A 16,389-nucleotide genomic window follows, 5' to 3' on the forward strand; every position below is an offset into this window, starting at 1 on the left:
AATAATCCATAGAGGACCCTGTAATGTCAGCGGGCCCAGAATAGTCCATAGAGGACCCTGTAATGTCAGTGGGCTCAGAATAGTCCAGAGGACCCTGTAATGTCAGTGGGCCCAGAATAGTCCATAGAGGACCCTGTAATGTCAGCGGGCCCAGAATAGTCCATAGAGGACCCTGTAATGTCAGCGGGCCCAGAATAGTCCAGAGGACCCTGTAATGTCAGCGGGCCCAGAATAGTCCATAGAGGACCCTGTAATGTCAGGGGCCCAGAATAGTCCATAGAGGACCCTGTAATGTTAGCGGGCCCAGAATAGTCCATAGAGGACCCTGTAATGTCAGCGGGCCCAGAATAGTCCATAGAGGACCCTGTAATGTCAGCGGGTCCAGAATAGTCTGTGATGGATTAGAACTATAAATTAGTTCTTGGTTATCTGCTGCTATTTCTAATTAAAAAAGTATAAATGTGCAGCACATTAGAAGTAAACACTCTCTGAGATATGTTCAGCTCAGGCTACTTCTAAATACTGATTTATTGGTGGGCGGTGTTAATATTTTATACAGAAAGATACGTCATTACTATGTCAGTCTAATTGGTACATCTTATTGGTTACAATACAAGAGAAATGAAGAAACTTGATGCTTGAAGTTTGGTTGAAGCTGGTTCTGTTATCTCGAATGCATTCTTTTAATGCGGGGGATGTAGGGTATAGACGCCATCTTGGCTCCGCAGAACAGGGTCAATCTGTATGCTACATAATAAGTAAGGAGCATGGGAACATGTATACACATAAGCAAATAGACATTTTCTGATTATCATCATGTACATTGGATTCCTTAACAAGTCCATAGAGGACCCTGTAATGTCAGCGGGCCCAGAATAGTCCATAGAGGACCCTGTAATGTCAGCGGGCCCAGAATAGTCCATAGAGGACCCTGTAATGTCAGCGGGCCCAGAATAGTCCATAGAGGACCCTGTAATGTCAGGGGCCCAGAATAGTCCATAGAGGACCCTGTAATGTCAGCGGGCCCAGAATAGTCCATAGAGGACCCTGTAATGTCAGGGGCCCAGAATAGTCCATAGAGGACCCTGTAATGTCAGGGGCCCAGAATAGTCCATAGAGGACCCTGTAATGTCAGGGGCCCAGAATAGTCCATAGAGGACCCTGTAATGTCAGCGGGCCCAGAATAGTCCATAGAGGACCCTGTAATGTTAGCGGGCCCAGAATAGTCCATAGAGGACCCTGTAATGTCAGGGGCCCAGAATAGTCCATAGAGGACCCTGTAATGTCAGGGGCCCAGAATAGTCCATAGAGGACCCTGTAATGTCAGGGACCCAGAATAGTCCATAGAGGACCCTGTAATGTCAGGGGCCCAGAATACCTAATACATGATCTGGTGAGGTTCTATTGCAGAACTATGTGAGGTCTGGGGGTCTCAGAATAGTCATTGCAGAACCTTGTACGGTCAGGCGGGACGGGAATTTCCCATTCATGGAGGCAGTGAGCTCAGGGGGGCCCAGATTCTTTATCATTAAAGGATCCAGCATGGTCGGGGGACCCTTTAATAGCCATCGCAGAACCTGGTGAGGATAGGGGCCCCTCAATAGTCATCACATGACCCAAGAAATTCAGAGGGCCCCATAATGATAGATAAGGTCCAGTAAGGTCAGGCTAAGTGTACCCCCACATCCTGGACACACACACCCCATAGTGAGGAATTGCCCTCTATACACAATCATGGGGAAGGGTGGGAGGATGCCTAACGTTTCAGATCACATGACCCCGGCCGATGTTTCGTCGGATTCAGAGACCCGTCAGAATGTGTAACGGAAGTGACGTTTATCCACCGCCATCTTGCTACACCGGTACTCCTCTACAGTAGGGATATCCTGAGAAGGGGGAAAGCGGACATGTTTTTACACCCACCGGAGTTTTACATTTTACACATTATGTTTAGCAGTACAGTGAGTTTATATATATCTGACTGGTTTGATGTTGGATTTAAAAAGCACCGGCGAGCCTTCTGATCCCACAGATTTACTAATCTGACAGAAGTTCGCTGCTTTAAACATCTAAACAGTCAGACGGAGTTCTAAGTATTGTATTGCGTTAAATAAAATCACCTTACTGTTAAAAATAAGTAAAATGCATTGTATCTTTACTGTAGAGGAGTGCAGGGTGTAGTAAGATGGCGGCGGCTAACGTCACTTCCGTTAGACATTCTGACGGGTCACCGAATCTAATGAAATTTCAGTCTCCATACTATTGGTGGGTTTTCGAAAGCGGCGACATCTCTGGCCGCCATCTTGTTGGTGGGGTAGATCTATTTCCGGGTTCTGAGCTCTGTCATCATGGAGATAGCCGAGTGGGCGGATCAGACCCGATCAATGGATGGCGGAGAGATGGCGGTGCTTTGTCTGCTCCTTCTGGGGGCCCTGAGCGCTCAGGGGGAGGGGCAGACGGGGGGTGAGTGCTGGGGGGGGCACATTATTACTCTGGGTTTAAATTAGGTCTTGGATGAGGGGTAGTAGGAGGTAGGTGGGGTCTTTATATTATGGTGGGGGTAGATGGGGGTCTCCAAATTGGGGGTAGGTAGGCGGGATGTCTTTATTGTGGGTAGGTAAGCGGGGTTTGGCGGTAGGTAGGCGGTGTTTGAAGGTAGGCGGGATGTCTGTATTGGGGGAGGTAGGTGGGGTTTGGGGGTAGGTAGGCGGGATGTCTTTATTGTGGGTGGGCGGGGTTTGGAGGTAGGTAGGCGGGGTTTGGAGGTAGGTAGGTGGGATGTCTTTATTGGGGGTAGGTAGGCGGGGTTTGGCGGTAGGTAGGTGGGGTTTGGAGGTAGGCAGGCGGTGTCTGTATTGGGGGGAGGTAGGCGGGGTTTGGAGATAGGTAGGCGGGGATGTCTGTATTGGAGGTAGGTCGGCGGGGATGTCTGTATTGGGGGTAGGTAGGCGGGGTTTGGAGGTAGGTCGGCGGGGTGTCTGTATTGGAGGTAGGTCGGCGGGGATGTCTGTATTGGAGGTAGGTGGGGTTTGGAGGTAGGTAGGCGGTGTCTGTATTGGGGGGAGGTAGGCGGGGTGTCTGTATTGGAGGTAGGTGGGCGGGGTGTATGACGTTGGGCTGTTTTCTCTCATTAGATCCTCGCTGGTTTCCTTATCTCCATCGTATCCAGAAGAGGGTGGAGAGCCACGCCCCCTGTCACAATGACACCTGTTATGAATGGTGAGTGTCTCCTCCCTCCTGTACCGCCCATTAATCCTATATGGCCCCGCCCACCCCTCCTGTACCGCCCATTAATCCTATATGACCCCGCCCCCTCCTGTACTGCCCATTAATCCTATATGACCCCGCCCCCTCCTGTACCACCAATTAATCCTATATGACCCCACCCACCCCCTCCTGTACCGCCCATTAATCCTATATGACCCCGCCCCCTCCTGTACCCGCCAATTAATCCTATATGACCCCACCCACCCTCTCCTGTACCGCCCATTAATCCTATATGACCCCACCCACCCCTCCTGTACCGCCCACAAGTTGTATGTGACCCCACCCACCCCTCCTGTACCGCCCACAATTTGTATGTGACCCCGCCCCTCTCCTCCAGGGTCACACAGCGGGATTTGGCTCCGTTCCGCTCCGGAATTTCTCGGGATTTGATGAAAAATCTTATCAGTCGTAAGTTGGGGACCCACTACCAGATCATCGACCACCGGCTGTACCGCGAGGAGGAGTGCATGTTCCCGGCACGGTGAGTCCCCATCCTAGGACATGGTCACCCCCGGGATTCCAAACTCTGCTGTGGGGGGGTATTGGGGGGTCCACACTGCTGAGGATGTCCACCATGTCTGGTACTGGAACCACCACCAGAGCGGCGCCAACTTCTCTTCTATGTCCATTCTATTCTGCTAAAGGCAGCTCCTCCTCCCCCCTCCTCCCGTGTGTCCTCCATGTAGTTGGGTGGGACTCCTCCTTATCCCATGTGTCCTCTGTGTAGTCTGGTGGAGCTCCTCCTCCCCCTCCTCCCGTGTGTCCTCCATGTAGTTGGGTGGGACTCCTCCTTATCCCATGTGTCCTCTGTGTAGTCTGGTGGAGCTCCTCCTCCCCCTCCTCCCGTGTGTCCTCCATGTAGTTGGGTGGGACTCCTCCTTATCCCATGTGTCCTCTGTGTAGTCTGGTGGAGCTCCTCCTCCCGTGTGTCCTCCATGTTTTCCCACACAGATGTAGTGGGGTGGGGCTCCTCCTCCCGTGTCTTATCCCGTGTGTCCTCCATGTAGTTGGGTGGGGCTCCTCCTCCTCCCCCCATGTCTTATTCCGTATGTCCCCCATGTAGTTGGGTGGGGCTCCTCCTCCTCCCATGTCTTATCCCGTGTGTCCTCCGTGTAGTTGGGTGGGGCTCCTCCTCCTCCCATGTCTTATCCCGTGTGTCCTCCATGTAGTTGGGTGGAGCTCCTCCTCCTCCCATGTCTTATCCCGTGTGTCCTCCGTGTAGTTGGGTGGAGCTCCTCCTCCTCCCATGTCTTATCCCGTGTGTCCTCCGTGTAGTTGGGTGGAGCTCCTCCTCCTCCCATGTCTTATCCCGTGTGTCCTCCATGTAGTCGGGTGGAGCTCCTCCTCCTCCCGTGTCTTATCCCATGTGTCCTCCATGTAGTCGGGTGGAGCTCCTCCTCCTCCCATGTCTTATCCCGTGTGTCCTCTGTGTAGTTGGATGGAGCTCCTCCTCCTCCCATGTCTTATCCCGTGTGTCCTCCATGTAGTCGGGTGGAGCTCCTCCTCCTCCCATGTCTTATCCCGTCCTCCTTATCCCGTGTGTTCTCCGTGTAGTCTGGTGGGGCTCCTCCTCCTCCCATGTCTTATCCCGTGTGTCCTCCATGTAGTCTGGTGGGGCTCCTCCTTCTCCCATGTCTTATCCCGTGTGTCCTCCATGTAGTCGGGTGGAGCTCCTCCTCCTCCCATGTCTTATCCCGTCCTCCTTATCCCGTGTGTCCTCCGTGTAGTCTGGTGGGGCTCCTCCTCCTCCCATGTCTTATCCCGTGTGTCCTCCATGTAGTGGGGTGGGGCTCCTCCTCCTCCCATGTATTATCCCGTCCTCCTTATCCCGTGTGTCCTCCGTGTAGTCTGGTGGGGCTCCTCCTCCTCCCATGTATTATCCCGTGTGTCCTCCATGTAGTGGGGTGGGGCTCCTCCTCCTCCCATGTCTTATCCCGTGTGTCCTCCATGTTTTCCCACACAGATGTAGTGGGGTGGAGCACTTCTTCCTGGAGCTTCTGCCGGACCTCCCAGATATGGAGATGGTGATCAATGTGAGGGATTATCCTCAGGTTCCTCACTGGATGACGCCGGTTATTCCCGTCTTCTCGTTTAGTAAGGTGAGGAGAGCTCTCTGATGTTCCTCCTGCAAAGCCGTGTATCCCATGTGCAGTATGGATGTGACATTTCTTTTTTTTTTTTTTTTTCTGTGGAAGACATCAGATTACCGAGACATCATGTACCCCGCCTGGACGTTTTGGGAAGGCGGCCCTGCTGTGTGGCCCATCTACCCCACCGGACTGGGACGCTGGGACCTAATGAGGGAGGACCTAAAGCAGTGAGTGATGAGCGGGCTCTCCTGGGGTGCGGGGCAGTGAGCGGGCTCTCCGCAGAGCGGGGCCAGTGAGCGGGCTCTCCGCAGAGCGGGGCCAGTGAGCGGGCTCTCCGCAGAGCGGGGCCAGTGAGCGGGCTCTCCGCAGAGCGGGGCCAGTGAGCGGGCTCTCCGCAGAGGGGGGCCAGTGAGCGGGCTCTCCGCAGAGCGGGGCCGGGCCGTGAGCGGGCTCTCCGGGGGTGCGGGGCCGTGAGCGGGCTCTCCGGGGGTGCGGGGCCGTGAGCGGGCTCTCCGGGGGTGCGGGGCCGTGAGCGGGCTCTCCGGGGGTGCGGGGCCGTGAGCGGGCTCTCCTGGGGTGCGGGGCAGTGAGCGGGCTCTCGGCAGAGCGGGGCCAGTGAGCGGGCTCTCCGGGGGTGCGGGGCCAGTGAGCGGGCTCTCCTGGGGTGCGGGGCCAGTGAGCGGGCTCTCCTGGGGTGCGGGGCCAGTGAGCGGGCTCTCCGCAGAGCGGGGCCAGTGAGCGGGCTCTCCGCAGAGCGGGGCCAGTGAGCGGGCTCTCCGCAGAGCGGGGCCAGTGAGCGGGCTCTCCGCAGAGCGGGGCCAGTGAGCGGGCTCTCCGCAGAGCGGGGCCAGTGAGCGGGCTCTCCGCAGAGGGGGGCCAGTGAGCGGGCTCTCCGCAGAGCGGGGCCGGGCCGTGAGCGGGCTCTCCGGGGGTGCGGGGCCGTGAGCGGGCTCTCCGGGGGTGCGGGGCCGTGAGCGGGCTCTCCGGGGGTGCGGGGCCGTGAGCGGGCTCTCCGGGGGTGCGGGGCCGTGAGCGGGCTCTCCTGGGGTGCGGGGCAGTGAGCGGGCTCTCGGCAGAGCGGGGCCAGTGAGCGGGCTCTCCGGGGGTGCGGGGCCGTGAGCGGGCTCTCCTGGGGTGCGGGGCCAGTGAGCGGGCTCTCCTGGGGTGCGGGGCCAGTGAGCGGGCTCTCCGCAGAGCGGGGCCAGTGAGCGGGCTCTCCGCAGAGCGGGGCCAGTGAGCGGGCTCTCCGCAGAGCGGGGCCAGTGAGCGGGCTCTCCGCAGAGGGGGGCCAGTGAGCGGGCTCTCCGCAGAGCGGGGCCAGTGAGCGGGCTCTCCGCAGAGCGGGGCCAGTGAGCGGGCTCTCCGCAGAGCGGGGCCAGTGAGCGGGCTCTCCGCAGAGCGGGGCCAGTGAGCGGGCTCTCCGCAGAGCGGGGCCAGTGAGCGGGCTCTCCGCAGAGGGGGGCCAGTGAGCGGGCTCTCCGCAGAGCGGGGCCGGGCCGTGAGCGGGCTCTCCGGGGGTGCGGGGCCGTGAGCGGGCTCTCCGGGGGTGCGGGGCCGTGAGCGGGCTCTCCGGGGGTGCGGGGCCGTGAGCGGGCTCTCCGGGGGTGCGGGGCCGTGAGCGGGCTCTCCTGGGGTACGGGGCAGTGAGCGGGCTCTCCGCAGAGCGGGACGGTGAGCGGGCTCTCCGCAGAGCGGGACAGTGAGCGTGGTCTCCCCGCAGAGCGGGACAGTGAGCGTGGTGGTCTCCGCAGAGCGGGACAGTGAGCGTGGTGGTCTCCGCAGAGCGGGACAGTGAGCGTGGTGGTCTCCGCAGAGCGGGACAGTGAGCGTGGTGGTCTCCGCAGAGCGGGGCCAGTGAGCGGGCTCTCCGCAGAGGGGGGCCAGTGAGCGGGCTCTCCGCAGAGCGGGGCCAGTGAGCGGGCTCTCCGCAGAGCGGGGCCAGTGAGCGGGCTCTCCGCAGAGCGGGGCCAGTGAGCGGGCTCTCCGCAGAGCGGGGCCAGTGAGCGGGCTCTCCGCAGAGCGGGGCCAGTGAGCGGGCTCTCCGCAGAGGGGGGCCAGTGAGCGGGCTCTCCGCAGAGGGGGGCCAGTGAGCGGGCTCTCCGCAGAGCGGGGCCGGGCCGTGAGCGGGCTCTCCGGGGGTGCGGGGCCGTGAGCGGGCTCTCCGGGGGTGCGGGGCCGTGAGCGGGCTCTCCGGGGGTGCGGGGCCGTGAGCGGGCTCTCCGGGGGTGCGGGGCCGTGAGCGGGCTCTCCTGGGGTACGGGGCAGTGAGCGGGCTCTCCGCAGAGCGGGACGGTGAGCGGGCTCTCCGCAGAGCGGGACAGTGAGCGTGGTCTCCCCGCAGAGCGGGACAGTGAGCGTGGTGGTCTCCGCAGAGCGGGACAGTGAGCGTGGTGGTCTCCGCAGAGCGGGACAGTGAGCGTGGTGGTCTCCGCAGAGCGGGACAGTGAGCGTGGTGGTCTCCGCAGAGCGGGACAGTGAGCGTGGTGGTCTCCGCAGAGCGGGACAGTGAGCGTGGTGGTCTCCGCAGAGCGGGACAGTGAGCGTGGTCTCCCGGAGAATTGTATTTCTCAAATTTGTTCTCGTCTTTTAGGTCAGCCAGACGTTGGCCCTGGGAGAAGAAGATCTCCAAAGGATATTTCCGAGGCTCCAGGTAAGGTCTGGTGGCCAGAGATCTGACGGTCCTCCATGTTCCTTCATGTCTATTGACAACACTGGACGTTGTTCACCTTCGGGTTATACTGCCTCCTGTAGGAGACATGGACACTGGCAAACAAACAGGAAAGACAGTCCCTATATAAGCCCCTCCTGCTCCCAGCATGCCTTGGGGTTTTGCTGATGTTCTAGGAGGAGGGACGTCTTATCTTCAGATAAATGACATTTTTTAATAGTGTTTGTTGTTTCTTATTCTTTATTTTGACTTTACTGAGGTCTCTCCTCGTTGCCGGGGCAATTGTCTGATTGCAGATGACATGGTTGTCCACATGCTGGCATTTGGTTTTCCATATCCTGGATGTTGGGGTCCCGTGGTTGGACCCCGCTGGACTGGGTGCTGTGGGGATAGCCTGGAAATCACCTTCAGCACTTCGTTTTGTGTAAATTGCTTTCCAGGCTCGGTTCTCGTAGCTGTGGAGCGCTTCCAGGTTCAGAGCCACCAGCCTTGTCTCAGACCTACCTCTGAGGACTCGGAGAGAATCTCCAACACCTACTGATTACTGGGCACCTTCAGATTCCAATGGTTTCCACCATAAAAGGGGTTAACGCTGGGGGGTTTGTCATGTGCTCTTTCCCACCATGAGGAAGCATCTCCCAGCTTCTGCTTGCAATGAGCCATGTACAACTTCCATCTTTTTCTGCTGCTCACCTATAGTGATTCTTTGTCCAGTCCTCCTGTAGGTGGCAGTATTAACCCAACAGTATATAACTTCCTGTGTCCAATCCTTCCGTAGGTGGCAGTATAACCCAACAGTATGAGACTTCCTGTGTCCAATCCTTCCATAGGTGGCAGTATAACCCAACAGTATATAACTTCCTGTGTCCAAACCTTCCATAGGTGGCAGTATGAGACTTCCTGTGTCCAATCCTTCCGTAGGTGGCAGTATAACCCAATAGTATATGACTTCCTGTGTCCAATCCTTCCGTAGGTGGCAGTATAACCCAATAGTATATGACTTCCTGTGTCCAATCCTCCCGTAGGTGGCAGTATAACCCAACAGTATATGACTTCCTGTGTCCAATCCTTCCGTAGGTGGCAGTATAACCCAATAGTATATGACTTCCTGTGTCCAATCCTCCCGTAGGTGGCAGTATAACCCAACAGTATATGACTTCCTGTGTCCAACCCTTCCGTAGGTGGCAGTATAACCCAACGGTATATGACTTCCTGTGTCCAAACCTTCCATAGGTGGCAGTATAACCCAACAGTATGAGACTTCCTGTGTCCAAACCTTCCATAGGTGGCAGTATAACCCAACAGTATATAACTTCCTGTGTCCAAACCTTCCCTAGGTGACAGCATAACCCAACAGTATGAGACTTCCTGTGTCCAATCCTTCCATAGGTGGCAGTATAACCCAACAGTATATAACTTCCTGTGTCCAAACCTTCCCTAGGTGACAGCATAACCCAACAGTATGAGACTTCCTGTGTCCAATCCTTCCATAGGTGGCAGTATAACCCAACAGTATATGACTTCCTGTGTCCAATCCTTCCATAGGTGGCAGTATAACCCAACAGTATATAACTTCCTGTGTCCAATTCTTCCATAGGTGGCAGTATAACCCAACTGTAGATTACTTCCTGTGTCCTGAATGGACTCTCATTTCCTGCCCAGGCCTTAGCAGGCAGATTAGGGGAAGGGAGGATGAAGGAACATCATACTTGGTTGATTTTAAAACGTTGTTTTATTTGAGGAACGTTGGCTGTGACCTCAATGACATCCCTTCCTTCCATGACACAGGACCAGCCCTGAGCGGGACCCTCTGATTCTTCTATCCCGGGAAAACCCAGATCTGGTGGATGCCGAATACACCAAGAACCAGGCCTGGAGGTCGGAGAAGGTAAAGAGGAGGATTAGGAATGTGATGATCTCCCATGGTTTTTATATGTAATGTTCACCTTCCATCGTTCTCCTCGCAGGACACCCTGGGCAGACCGCCAGCCAAGGAGGTGCCATTAGTGGATCACTGTGCGTTTAAGTATGGCCGCCTTCTGTCTCTTCTACATACCTGCTCCATCTCTTTCCGTCTTCCCACCTTCCTTACGGTAACCAGTCATTGCTCACTGTCCTGTGCTCCCTGATCATGGGGCAGCTCTCAGTACCTGTTCTCTTTTCAGACTTGGCTCCGCCTCCTTAACTAATACCCCTCCCCTTCTCACCTAGAATTCCTACCTCTCCTATTCTATAGCCTAGGCCATAGACTATCTTACCCCCCCTGCTTAGTGGCGCCCCCCCCCCCCATCCAGCCCCTCTTCTTGCCTTCCTCCTGTTACCACCATCTACCTAAAGGTCCGCCCCTTCTGCTTTATTTTTTACTTGGGGCATTTCCCCCATCTCCTTGTCATCTGTGAAACCCCCCGCCCTTCTCCTTGTCACCTCTGACCTCTCCCCCCCGGTCTCCTTATCTGTGAAATCCCCCCCCCCCCCATCTCCTTGTCACCTCTGACCTCTTCCCCCCCCCCCAGTCCTCCTTGTCATCTGTGAAACCCTCCGCCCTTCTCCTTGTCACCTCTGACCTCTCCCCCCCCGGTCTCCTTATCTGTGAAATCCCCCCCCATCTCCTTGTCACCTCTGACCTCTTCCCCCCCCCCCCCCCGGTCCTCCTTGTCATCTGTGAAACCCTCCGCCCTTCTCCTTGTCACCTCTGACCTCCCCCCCGGTCTCCTTATCTGTAAAACCCCCCCCATCTCCTTGTCACCTCCGACCTCTCCCCCCCCCCGGTCTCCTTGTCATCTGTGAAACCCCCCGCCCTTCTCCTTGTCACCTCTGACCTCCCCCCCCCCCCCCACCTCCTCGGTCTCCTTATCTGTGAAGCCCCCTCCCCATCTCCTTGTCACCTCTGATCTCTCCTCCTTGTCACCTCTGATCTCTCTCCCCCCCCTCCCCGGTCTTCTTGTCACCTGTGACTACTTCTCCTGTGGCACCTCCTTTCTTACCTGTGGCCCCTCCCCTCTGTTTCACTTGTGGCCCCTCCCTCTTTTCTTTCCTTCTTACCTGTAGCCCCTCCCCTCTCTCTTTCACTTGTGGCCCCTCCCTCTTTTCTTTCCTTCTTACCTGTAGCCCCTCTCCTCTCTCTTTCACTTGTGGCCCCTCCCTCTTTTCTTTCCTTCTTACCTGTAGCCCCTCCCCTCTGTTTCACTTGTGGTCCCTCCCTCTTTTCTTTCCTTCTTCTTACCTGTAGCCCCTCCCCTCTGTTTCACTTGTGGTCCCTCCCTCTTTTCTTTCCTTCTTACCTGTAGCCCCTCCCCTCTGTTTTACTTGTGGCCCCTCCCTCTTTTCTTACCTTCTTACCTGTAGCCCCTCCCCTCTATTTCACTTGTGGCCCCTCCCTCTTTTCTTTCCTTCTTACCTGTAGCCCCTCCCCTCTGTTTCACTTGTGGCCCCTCCCCTCTATTCTTTCCTACTCACCTGTAGCCCCTCCCCTCTCTCTTTCACTTGTGGCCCCTCCCTCCTTTCTTTCCTTCTCACCTGTGGCCCCTCCCCTCTCTCTCGTACCTGTAATAAATGTCCTCTTTTTTTCCGGCAGGTATTTATTTAATTTCCGCGGTGTGGCGGCCAGTTTCCGGATGAAGCATCTCTTCCTGTGCGGCTCTCTGGTGTTCCATGTCGGGGACACGTGGCAGGAATTCTTCTACCACCGCCTGGAGCCGTGGGTGCACTACATCCCCGTCAGCCAGGAGCTGACCGAGCTCGGGTAGGGAGGCGCTGTCCAATCAGATACCTCCCTGCTAGATACACCCCCTCCCCCCCATATCCCCCTCCAGCATAAGTGACGCCCCTCCTAACACAATTATGATGGATGTTCATGAACATTACACTTCCCTCATCCCACATACATGGTCAAAGACCCTCCCCCCCCCCCCCCCCCCCCCCGGCTCTGCCCCCCCCCCCGGCTCTGCACACTCTCTGTATTCCTCTCCTCTCCTCCACTCACAGCCTCTCTTGTTCCTCCAGGGAGTTGCTGCAGTTTGTGAAGGACAATGATGATGAAGCAAAGAAGATTGCAGAAAGGTACATCTCTCATCCCACGGCTGACCCCTGAAATACGGGGAGACGCTGTGCAGCCAGAATTTGGGTTGCCTGTGGAAGGACATTGGTGTTCCTGGCTCCGGAGATCTGATGGTGAAGATATACCAGAAGGGTCTGGGGCCCCTGAGGAGCAGTGGGTGACCTTGTCCTCTCTGGGGCCCCTGAGGAGCAGTGGGTGGCCTTGTCCTCTCTGGGGCCCCTGAGGAGCAGTGGGTGACCTTGTCCTCTCTGGGGCCCCTAAGGAGCAGTGGGTGGCCTTGTCCTCTCTGGGGCCCCTGAGGAGCAGTGGGTGGCCTTGTCCTCTCTGGGGCCCCTGAGGAGCAGTGGGTGGCCTTGTCCTCTCTGGGGCCCCTGAGGAGCAGTGGGTGGCCTTGTCCTCTCTGGGGTCTCTGAGGAGCAGTGGGTGGCCTTGTCCTCTCTGGGGTCTCTGAGGAGCAGCGGGTGGCCTTGTCCTCTCTGGGGCCCCTGAGGAGCAGTGGGTGACCTTGTCCTCTCTGGGGTCTCTGAGGAGCAGTGGGTGGCCTTGTCCTCTCTGAGGTCCTGAGGAGCAGTGGATGGCCTTGTCCTCTCTGGGGTCTCTGAGGAGCAGCGGGTGGCCTTGTCCTCTCTGGGGCCCCTGAGGAGCAGTGGGTGACCTTGTCCTCTCTGGGGTCTCTGAGGAGCAGCGGGTGACCTTGTCCTCTCTGAGGTCCTGAGGAGCAGTGGATGGCCTTGTCCTCTCTGGGGCCCCTGAGGAGCAGTGGGTGGCCTTGTCCTCTCTGGGGTCCCTGAGGGGCAGTGGGTGGCCTTGTCCTCTCTGGGGCCCCTGAGGAGCAGTGGGTGGCCTTGTCCTCCCTGGGGTCCCTGAGGAGCAGTGGGTGGCCTTGTCCTCTGGGGTCCCTAAGGAGCAGTGGGCGGCCTTGTCCTCTCTGGGGCCCCTGAGGGGCAGCGGGTGACCTTGTCCTCTCTGGGGCCTCTGAGGGGCAGTGGGTGGCCTTGTCCTCTCTGGGGTCCCTGAGGAGCAGTGGGCGGCCTTGTCCTCTCTGGGGTCCTGAGGAACAGTGGGCGGCCTTGTCCTCTCTGGGGCCACTGAGGGGCAGTGGGTGGCCTTGTCCTCTCTGGGGTCCCTGAGGAGCAGTGGGTGACCTTGTCCTCTCTGGGGTCCCTGAGGAGCAGTGGGCGGCCTTGTCCTCTCTGGGGTCCTGAGGAACAGTGGGCGGCCTTGTCCTCTCTGGGGTCCCTGAGGAGCAGTGGGTGGCCTTGTCCTCTCTGGGGCCCCTGAGGAGCAGTGGATGGCCTTGTCCTCTCTGGGGCCACTGAGGGGCAGTGGGTGGCCTTGTCCTCTCTGGGGTCCCTGAGGGGCAGTGGGTGGCCTTGTCCTCTCTGGGGCCCCTGAGGAGCAGTGGGTGACCTTGTCCTCTCTGGGGTCTCTGAGGAGCAGCGGGTGACCTTGTCCTCTCTGAGGTCCTGAGGAGCAGTGGATGGCCTTGTCCTCTCTGGGGCCCCTGAGGAGCAGTGGGTGGCCTTGTCCTCTCTGGGGTCCCTGAGGGGCAGTGGGTGGCCTTGTCCTCTCTGGGGCCCCTGAGGAGCAGTGGGTGGCCTTGTCCTCCCTGGGGTCCCTGAGGAGCAGTGGGTGGCCTTGTCCTCTGGGGTCCCTAAGGAGCAGTGGGTGGCCTTGTCCTCTCTGGGGCCCCTGAGGGGCAGCGGGTGGCCTTGTCCTCTCTGGGGTCCCTGAGGAGCAGTGGGCGGCCTTGTCCTCTCTGGGGTCCTGAGGAACAGTGGGCGGCCTTGTCCTCTCTGGGGCCACTGAGGGGCAGTGGGTGGCCTTGTCCTCTCTGGGGTCCTGAGGAGCAGCGGGTGACCTTGTCCTCTCTGGGGTCCTGAGGAGCAGTGGGTGACCTTGTCCTCTCTGGGGTCCTGAGGAGCAGCGGGTGACCTTGTCCTCTCTGGGGTCCTGAGGAGCAGTGGGTGGCCTTGTCCTCTCTGGGGTCCTGAGGAGCAGCGGGTGACCTTGTCCTCTCTGGGGTCCTGAGGAGCAGTGGGTGACCTTGTCCTCTCTGGGGTCTCTGAGGAGCAGTGGGTGACCTTGTCCTCTCTGGGGTCTCTGAGGAGCAGCGGGTGACCTTGTCCTCTCTGGGGTCTCTGAGGAGCAGCGGGCGACCTTGTCCTCTCTGGGGCCCCTGAGGAGCGGTGGGTGACCTTGTCCTCTCTGGGGTCCTGAGGAGCAGTGGGTGGCCTTGTCCTCTGGGGCCCCTGAGGAGCGGTGGGTGGCCTTGTCCTCTCTGGGGCCCCTGAGGAGCGGCGGGTGACCTTGTCCTCTCTGGGGCCCCTGAGGAGCGGTGGGTGGCCTTGTCCTCTCTGGGGTCCTGAGGAGCGGCGGGTGACCTTGTCCTCTCTGGGGCCCCTGAGGGACAGTAGACAATCGTTCCTCTGGGTGGCTCCTGAGCTCTGATGGGATGTGTTAGAAGGTCTGGTTTTTCCTCTGACTCTTCATTGGGTGGGGTCGGTATTTATATCTTCTTATATATATCTTCTGCCCCCCCCCCCCCCGCCCATCCTCCGCTCCTCCTCACTATTTAACCCTCTTGTGTCTGTAGGGGTGAGCAGTTCATCGCTGAGCACCTGAGGATGGAGGACGTGTCCCGGTACTGGCGCTCTCTCCTCACACAGTACTTCCAGCTCCTCACATACAAGGTCCGCCGGCGGAAGGACTACCGGGAGGTGACCAGGAGCCCCGCCCACCAGGAACTCTGACCTTTCACCCCTGGAATGAGATGGATCCTAATGGTGTGACCTCCCACCTCTCCGCCCCAACATGTTGCGTCCCCCAACATCCGATCCCAAGAGATGAGGAGCCCGGCTGGAGAGTGAAACCACTTCTACATATACCCCCCCCCCCCCCCCCCCGTGGGCCGGACTCTGGACATGATTGGATGAGCTGCAAGTTCCTCCTATTGGCTCTAATCCTGTCCATAAAGCCGCATCACAATCTGACTTCGTCCACGCAGCCTGTAGGTGGAGCTGTACTACATCCGAACATTTATATATGACATCAGAGCTCTGCCACCAGGCGGCGCTAGTGTACAGCATTTTATATGTCTTATTACATCTCTGCCACTAGAGGGCGCTGGTGTGTATCATCTCTATGCGACATTATAACTGGGACACTAGAGGGCGCTGCTGTACATCATGCTTAGGGGCCATCCCCCACCCCACCCCCATCTCTCTGTCCTGTCTGTACAATAAATGTTTTCTAAGATATTTGTGGCGTCCATTGTGTGTAATGATTAGGATGGGGGCGGGGCCTGGCGCTCTCCTATAGGGGGCCCCCTGCTCACACTCGGCTCCACCCTCCAGTAGCAGGACCCGGTGGGGGAGGGAACAGTGGCACTCCTATATTGGGCCCCTAGTTCTTATCTTGGGCCCCGCAGTCCTATAATGGGGACACTCCTTATATTGGGCCCCTCCATCCTTATATTAGCCCCCCCAGTCCTATAATAGGGACATAGTCCTTATATTGGGTCCCTCAGTCTTATATTGGGGCTCTCAGTTCTGAATTGGGCCCCTCAGTCCTATAATGGGGACATAGTATTTATATTGGGCCCCTCAGTCCTATAATGGGGACACAGTCCTTATATTGGGCCCCTCACTCCTATATCAGGGCTCTCAGTTCTATATTGGGCCCCTCAGTCCTATAATGGGGACACAGTCCTTACATTGGGCCCCTCAGTTCTATATTGGGGCCCCTCGGTCCTTATTTTGGACCCCTCAGTCCTATAAAGGGGACACAGTCCTTATATTGGGCCCCTCAGTTCTAGAATGTGGACACAGTCATTATATTGGGCCCCTCAGTCCTAGAATGGTCACACAGTGCTTATATTGGTCCCCTCTGTCCTATGATGGGGATACAGTCCTTATATTAGGCCCTCAGTTCTATATTGGGCCCCTCAGTCCTATATTAGGCCCTCAGTTCTATTTTGGGCCCCTTGGTCCTTATATTGGGCCCTTCAGTCCTATAATGGGGACACAGTCCTTATATTGGGCTTCTCAGTTCTATATTGGACCCCTCAGTCCTATATTGGGGCTCTCAGTTCTATATTGGGCCCCTTAGTCCTATAATGGGGACACAGTCCTTATATTGGGCCCCTCAGTCCTATAATGGGGACACAGTCCTTATATTGGGCCCTTCAGTCCTATAATGGGGACACAATCCTTATATTGGGCTTCTCAGTCCTATATTGGGGCTCTCAGTTCTATATTGGGCCCCTCAGTCCTATAATGGGGACACAGTCCTTATATTGGGCCCCT

General features: G+C 57.6%; 1 protein-coding gene across 1 annotated transcript; it reads left to right on the forward strand.

Moving 5' to 3' along the window:
• The first annotated feature begins 2,306 nt into the window (after positions 1–2,306).
• On the forward strand, positions 2,307–15,342 carry POGLUT1 (protein O-glucosyltransferase 1). The gene is made up of 11 exons (XM_077466836.1): positions 2,307–2,463; positions 3,135–3,219; positions 3,605–3,748; positions 5,231–5,366; positions 5,463–5,584; positions 7,948–8,007; positions 9,814–9,913; positions 9,993–10,051; positions 11,600–11,767; positions 12,028–12,084; positions 14,679–15,342. The coding sequence occupies exons 1-11, from the start codon at positions 2,349–2,351 to the stop codon at positions 14,833–14,835; spliced, it is 1,203 nt and encodes a 400-aa protein (XP_077322962.1). The 5' UTR covers positions 2,307–2,348; the 3' UTR covers positions 14,836–15,342.
• The last annotated feature ends 1,047 nt before the right edge of the window (positions 15,343–16,389 follow it).

This window comes from Lithobates pipiens, unplaced genomic scaffold (assembly GCF_037356315.1).
Source record: "Lithobates pipiens isolate NorthernLeopardFrog02 unplaced genomic scaffold, aLitPip1_a1.2 Scaffold_388, whole genome shotgun sequence".
In the NCBI taxonomy this organism is placed as follows: Eukaryota; Metazoa; Chordata; class Amphibia; order Anura; family Ranidae; genus Lithobates; species Lithobates pipiens.

What these genes read in the sequence shown, in the direction of transcription:
- POGLUT1 (XM_077466836.1), top strand. Translation starts at nt 2,349, where the DNA reads ATGGAGATAGCCGAGTGGGCGGATCAGACCCGATCAATGGATGGCGGA. An exon ending in GAGTGCATGTTCCCGGCACG is followed by an intron (nt 3,749 to 5,230) that starts GTGAGTCCCCAT and finishes TTTCCCACACAG; the next exon opens with ATGTAGTGGGGTGGAGCACT. An exon ending in GGATATTTCCGAGGCTCCAG is followed by an intron (nt 8,008 to 9,813) that starts GTAAGGTCTGGT and finishes TCCATGACACAG; the next exon opens with GACCAGCCCTGAGCGGGACC.